The sequence below is a fragment of the Desmodus rotundus genome, chromosome 5 (genome assembly GCF_022682495.2).
Source record: "Desmodus rotundus isolate HL8 chromosome 5, HLdesRot8A.1, whole genome shotgun sequence".
NCBI classification, from domain to species: domain Eukaryota; kingdom Metazoa; phylum Chordata; class Mammalia; order Chiroptera; family Phyllostomidae; genus Desmodus; species Desmodus rotundus.
This window is the reverse complement of record NC_071391.1, coordinates 106,783,305-106,789,573: the sequence shown is the minus strand read 5'-3', so window position 1 is coordinate 106,789,573 and position 6,269 is coordinate 106,783,305. Positions and strand designations below refer to the sequence as shown.

The following is a 6,269-nucleotide window of genomic DNA, read 5'->3' as shown; positions in this document are numbered from 1 at the left end:
AATATGACATTATGAGTAGTCCTTAAAATAGAATTATCCCCCAAAATAGAGCTCCCTGTGACTGAAAGGCTCTTCATGTGTATAGTCAGTAAGGGGGGAGTCAAGTATCAGACAAGAAGTAGGACCAGATGTCTTTAAAAGTCCCTTCCAGCTCTAAAGCCACATGAGTCTAGATGTTATGTTCCCACCAGGACAGTTCTTAAAATAGGCTAAAGCAAGAGATAAGATTTCAAATGCTGATTCTGTGGTGCTGAATGACATCAGGGGCAGGCATTTAACCTTCACTTTCCTTACATACACAAGTGATTTCACAACTCTTGGCAAAAACAGTGCTGTAAAAATAATGTTTATTGGTTAAAAACAATACTGTCTTTGAAAAGTACCTTCCTTCCAGTATTTTCAAATTTTTTGCATACTTCACTTTATTCACCCACAAAGCAGAAACATTGAAATGAGAAAAACAGAAGACTATATGGCTTTGTATACATTTAACACAACATAACCAGTGTAACCAGTCTGCCATTCTGGTGGCTCTGAGAACGCAGGGGAGCTATTCACTCAGGTTTTCACTTCCAGTATCACTTCAATTACTGCGAAAATTTGGGGTGGGTGCCTATGGCTTCTTTTTTAAAAAAGATTTTACTTATTTATTTTTAGAGAGAGGGGATGAGAGAGAGAAAGGGAGAAAACCATCACCTGGTTGCCTCTTGTACACACCCCAACTAGGGATTGAACCTGTAACCCAGGCATGTACCCTGACTGAGAATTGAACTGGCGACCTTTTGCTTTGTGGGACGGTGCCCAACCAGCTGTACCATACCCGTCAGGGCCTTCTGGCTTCTTAGCCATCTAATTCTTTAGGCAGAGGAATTCAAGGAGGGAGTTTAAAATGTTTCAAATATTTTCAACATTCCACTGATTCTCCCGAAAGGCTCAGAGGTAGGAAAATAATCTGTCCTTATTTCTCTTTCTATATATAAAGGTTTCATTTATATTTGTGAACCAGTTGGGATCTACTACCCAACCATCTACAGACCCCACCGAATGCACAGCAGGTTGAATACCCACTACCTAGGCTCACCTCTAGTTGGCAGTGCCCTCAGGGGAGATCATGGAGATGGAATGTCCCTTTCAGAGGCTCTTCCGTGGGAGAATTTGATATTACCCATACTGGCCCTGTTATCTGGCCAGCCTCCACAGGCTCCTACTCTCTCTTACTCAGTACAAAAAGCTTTACATTCTTTCCTTGCTTTTCGTTTGTCAAAGATTTCCATGCTTGCCAACTGGCTGGAACTTAACCTTCAGTGTTTATTGTTGCACAGCCCAAACCCCTGCAAACCCCAGCTTCCTTCTGTATCACCCACTGTGGACCAAGAAACACAAAACCTGAAAATCCAAGGCTTACCCTCAGTAAGTGAAGGAACACTTACGTAAGATACCTATCAGGCTACCAGACTTTTTTTTTAGATAGCCAAGAATGCATCTAGTCAAGTGGGTGTTGAATTTGAAGCAGCCTGCTGGAAAGCTCCAGCTAGTCCATAGCCCACACTGTTGCCAGTGCACCACACAGCACTGGACAATCCCTTTTGGGAACAGCTAGAGCCTGGAGAAAATGCTCTGAACATTTCCCTTGATGGCAAAGCACCGATTTTGAAAACAGCTGAAAGATGTCTGGAGGCCAGCCTGGTGAATAAACTGGGCCCCAGATAATGGGTGATAATAACCAATGAGTCTGTGCTAGAAAGTTGTCTAATGGCTGAGGGCCATCACCAAAGAAGCATTTCAGGCACATCTGGAGCAATGGCAGCCTCATCACCAATAATCCTATGAAGGACAACCTCAGTAAGTACCAGGCTTAGTGATTTAGAGTCATAATGCATAAATTCACTAAGGATTAGAATGCTTTCTTGAATGTAAAATATTTTGTATGCACTTGATAGACAAAGTGCTTTAAGAAGAAATGTACACTCAAGCAGGTCCCATCAGTTTCTTACCTGAGTGTGTAAGGATCACATGGCAAACACATAAAGACAATGGGTACACGCTTCCCTTCTCACAAAACAGGAATAGAGGCTAAACTTTTGGGTGCTATGCCCAACCTCTTCTTCTGGTCTTGTTTCTAAATTTCTATAATAAATCCAGGAAGCAGGCCATTCAACTGTGAGAAGATGGACCCTAAAGGTTATTTCCAGATTGGGAAGCCCAAGAGTTCCAGTGAGATTCTATGTCCAAGTCAGAAGATCAACTGAAGAGCTGGAAGACTAAAGTAACTGGTTCTCTGAGCTGCAGGGAGATTGGGATGATGGCACAGCCTCCTTGACCCAGGAGGCTCTGGAGGGTAGTTAACACTGTAAGTCAAAAGGCACTTGGAGTCCAGTTGAATAAATAAGAGGGCGGATTTTCTCCTTTAAAAGCAGAACTGTGCTCACGTCTTTAAAGCAGGCCTTTAACCTTGGGCCAGGGCTTTGGGTCAGGAGCACTCTGGTCCCTTCACAACCAGGTCCTTTTAACTTATCCACCTCACTCACCTTCCGGCAATCTTCTGTCACTGCACGCTGTGGCGAGCTGCATTTTAATAATGTGCTTTACGAGTGCCCTCAGGTGTCCTCTAAGAGAAAAGCTGCTGAGATGGACCAGCCAGACTGATCTTGAGACCCTGATGTGGAGAAACCCCTGGGGCAGGGGGACTTTGGTTTCAAGAAGTCTCAGTGCTCGTGGGCTCACGTAACCCCCAAATTTCAAGTCACTGAGGTTAGGCTAATGTGCTGGGAACAGAATGGATTCCCTGTGGATTTCTCAGAACTCAGCTTAAACCTGCATTAGGAAAAACGTTCCCTTAGGTGAAAGCACTGATATTCCTGGGATCTTCATTCTACGGATGTGTTGGGAGATTATATACTCTTGGAAGACAGGAAAGGAGAAGGAATGGGGCAGGGATGAGAGATGTTCATTTCACTTCCTTTGGGGCATTGTGCCTTTTTTAATCTTTGCAACTATGGTTCCAAACAGGCAATTATTGCTGCTGAATTTCTCTTTAACAGTTCAAGACTGTTAAATCACATTTGGAGGGGCAGTTTCAAGCATGTTTTGATAATTTCCCTTTAGGGATGAGGTTGAAAGCTAGAATTCTACAGTCCTAACCAAGGTAGGTTTTGCTGCAAGAAATTCTTGAAATTTAGTTTTGGCATCATCTTCCTAAGTCTCCTTATCTAGACGGTGCAAAATAGTGGAGCCCGACACAAACTTGAAAAGCCATGGAAGGAGAGGGAGACATGCTTGCAAGTCAGCCTCAGAAATGAACACCTCTCCCTGTATTGATATCAGATTACTGGAAGAGCTTGTCGAAAAGGTATACCACCAGGACCCCGCACCTCAGTCCTCAGCAGCTGGAGGTGCACGGTCACATTCAAAGCAGGGTGGAACTGATGGACTCTGAGACCAAAAGATGAAGGGAAGAACAAAGAAACAGGAAAAAAAAAAAAAGATCGAGAAGAACATGAATGAAGGTGAGCAGATGCACGGTAGAAAGGAACCATAAAATAACAAACAGGGCTCATGGAGCTGGGTGGAGCAGCAGTGGCCAGGCGTCCCAGGGCACATGAATTCAGCAAGAAAGCAGCACGATGGCATAAGGCTTCTAAACCTTGGCTCTCTTGGGAGTCTCTGCTCTTAGAACACCAATCTAGCCAAAAATTCTCAAAAAATTCCAAATCAGGCTGATCAAATGGGCCAAAATACAAGAAAGACTGGCTATGTGGGAGTTGGTCAGGCACAGTCCCTACGACATCCTTTTCTAGCAGCTCTGGGAGGTGTCTGTGTATTTGTGTGTATGTGTCTCAAGATCAGCCTAGATCGGTCCTGGCATCCCCAAACTAGGGGTGAACTCCCTGGGCAGTGACTCCAGCCTGGAGGGAAAGCCTTCAGCCTGGTCAGTGTCGGCTCTGGCGCTTTGCAATCTCCTCCTTGATGCGCAACTTGAGGGCCTCTCGCATGGGTGGATCCAGAGGCGTGTGTGCTGACACCTCCTCACTCACCCTTCCTGGATCATCATCCTACGTGGGGGGAGAGTCAGGAAGCTTAGGGCCTGGCCTCTTCTGGAAAGGCGACCTGCCCTGTCCCTAGATAATACTCTCAAAGAACTCCATTTGACTCATAACTTCTTTCCAGTGCCTGTCATTTCCCAGGTATCCCCTGTAACAGTGATTCTCAACTGAGGGCCACGAGCCCTCCCTGTTGCCCGATGAGGATCACTGTGTGATAGAAGTTGTGCTCAAATGCATTGCCCAGCAGTCTATGCTCCCATATGGAGCAGACACTTCCCTCTGACCCTGATGAAAGCAGCGGCTTGGGGGCTGGCAGTGATTTCTACCAGTTCCTAGGACCTTCAGGCTGTAGCTGTTTCCACCAGGCGTACCTGATACACGATAACTGATGTGACCTCTCCGCTGTCCGCCTCATATTCTAAGCAGAAGAGCTGATGGCTAGAAGGCTCTGGCTCCGAGCCTCCGCTACTGCTGCTTTCACCGGACTCTTCACAGTCTGGGTTGCTTGGGTGGGCAGAGCCATCTGGAAGGATGAACCAGAGTGAGAGGGAAGAGGGGAAGGCTGCTGGAGGCCCTGACTACAGAGATAAAAGCCCCGACTTTTTAATGAGTGTGTTTGTATGTAAAATGTGGTACCAGTCAGGAGTTTTATTTACCTTTGTATCCCTGCTCCAGGGCCAGCACAGACGTGTCATACAGCAGGTATACAGTATACTTTTGTCTAGTGAATAGGGATGTAAGGTAGTGGAGGTGGATAGAGCTCAGCCTGGGTTCAAATGCAGGCTGTCATTTTCTAGCTCTTGAGATTTTGGGCAAGTTACTTAACCTATCTGTGCCTGTTTTCTGGTTGTGAAACAGAAACGACAATTCCTGCCTTATGCGGTCCTATGATAACTATATGACAATGCACAGAAGCCTAACAACACTTTAAATAATGCTCAACAAATCTGGCATCATTGGTTAACTATTCTGATCTCGAGGTCTCAGGAAAACTGGGGAAAAAGTCCTTTTGCTAGTTTGAGGCTTCAGTCCACAATTATGTCCTGGTCGCCTACATCCGTGCCCAGCTTCTTCTCTGTTAGGTAGTGGGAATACTAATATACAGTATGATGGGGCAAACTGGCAGACAACTGTTGGCTCCAAAGTATGTCTTGTAATAATGATGTTTAACTGGGGGCCACGAGCCCTCCCTGTTCTCCAGGAAGAATGACTGGTCGGAGTTTGGGGACCGTCCAAGGACTTAATGAACTGAGCCTTGGGAAACAAGTATTGCTCCCCCCGCCCCCCACCTTTTTTTCCCATATAGAGAAGGGAGTGGATTGAGGCAGAGGGCCCGGGGCCGGAAGAGAGCGAGAGCTTGGAGGCAGGCAGCGCGGGAGGCCTCACCTCGGTGTCGCGGGAGGTACACTTGCAAGTCCGGCTTGCGGGGCCTCGTCGGCGCGGGCGTGTGCCGCCTCCTCGCCTTCTCCTTGGCCGCCTGCTTCACCTTCTTGTCGTAGTCGTCCCTGAGGGGAGCCGAGCGGGAGTCAGGGACAGCCAGCCTGGCCGGCCCGGGCCAGGCAGGGGCGGGAGGAGGGCGACGGGGTGGGACGGTACCGGGCGAGCTGATTCCGCCGGATGTGGTGCACGAAGCCGTGGCTCATGTCCAGTCGCCCGCCAGGCTTGCAACAAAGACCTGCCCCTGGATTCGGTGCCGCTTCCATCTGGAGAGCTGCGCGAGGAGCAGCCGTCACCCCAACGGCCGCCCTCCCTTCCGGAGAGCTCGGGGGCGCTCCTCGCTCGCCTTCCGGCCCAGCGCCCCGACCTTCCGCCCGGGAGGGCGGCGGGGCCGAGCGGCACCGCGCGCGGAGTTCCTAACGCGGGTGGGTGGTGAACGCGCGAATGTTGTAACATTATCTCGCGAATGGAGGATTTAGGCTTACTTCTGACTTATCAGACTATTCTGCACCCTTGACATCACTCAGCGTTCTCTGTGGAGCCTTCCCGTCCTTTCTCTAGGGTTAGGGTGCTGTGATGCTTCGTCACCAGCTGCGTGACCTCGGCTGACTACTGAACCCCGCTGTGTCTCAGTTTCCTCATTTGTAAATGGGGACTGGAGAGCACCTCGAGAGCTTTTGAGGAGGCGAGTGCTCTGGCAAGACCTGCAGCGGCACCCGGGCCTGGCGCTGGAGCTTTGCTGTCATCCCGTTGCGGCCCGGCCCAGCCCTGGGAGGACCCGCGGCTTTT

At 48.7% G+C, this 6,269-nt stretch overlaps 1 protein-coding gene across 1 annotated transcript; it reads right to left on the bottom strand.

Moving 5' to 3' along the window:
• Window positions 1-330: 330 nt before the first annotated feature.
• On the bottom strand, window positions 331-5,842 carry C5H2orf68 (chromosome 5 C2orf68 homolog). Its single transcript, XM_024558579.4, has 4 exons — window positions 5,640-5,842; window positions 5,430-5,548; window positions 4,415-4,566; window positions 331-4,052 (listed from the first exon to the last, which is right to left on the bottom strand). Exons 1-4 carry the CDS (start codon window positions 5,744-5,746, stop codon window positions 3,930-3,932), a joined length of 501 nt encoding a protein of 166 aa, XP_024414347.2. The 5' UTR covers window positions 5,747-5,842; the 3' UTR covers window positions 331-3,929.
• Between the last annotated feature and the right edge of the window lie 427 nt (window positions 5,843-6,269).

Excerpts from the sequence above, each read along its gene's own strand:
- C5H2orf68 (XM_024558579.4), bottom strand. The coding sequence starts at position 5,746 with ATGGAAGCGGCACCGAATCCAGGGGCAGGTCTTTGTTGCAAGCCTGGC. Across the intron at positions 4,567-5,429 it reads GTACCTCCCGCGACACCGAG|ATGGCTCTGCCCACCCAAGC; the intron begins GTGAGGCCTCCC and ends TCATCCTTCCAG. Across the intron at positions 4,053-4,414 it reads CATCAGTTATCGTGTATCAG|GATGATGATCCAGGAAGGGT; the intron begins GTACGCCTGGTG and ends CCCCCCACGTAG.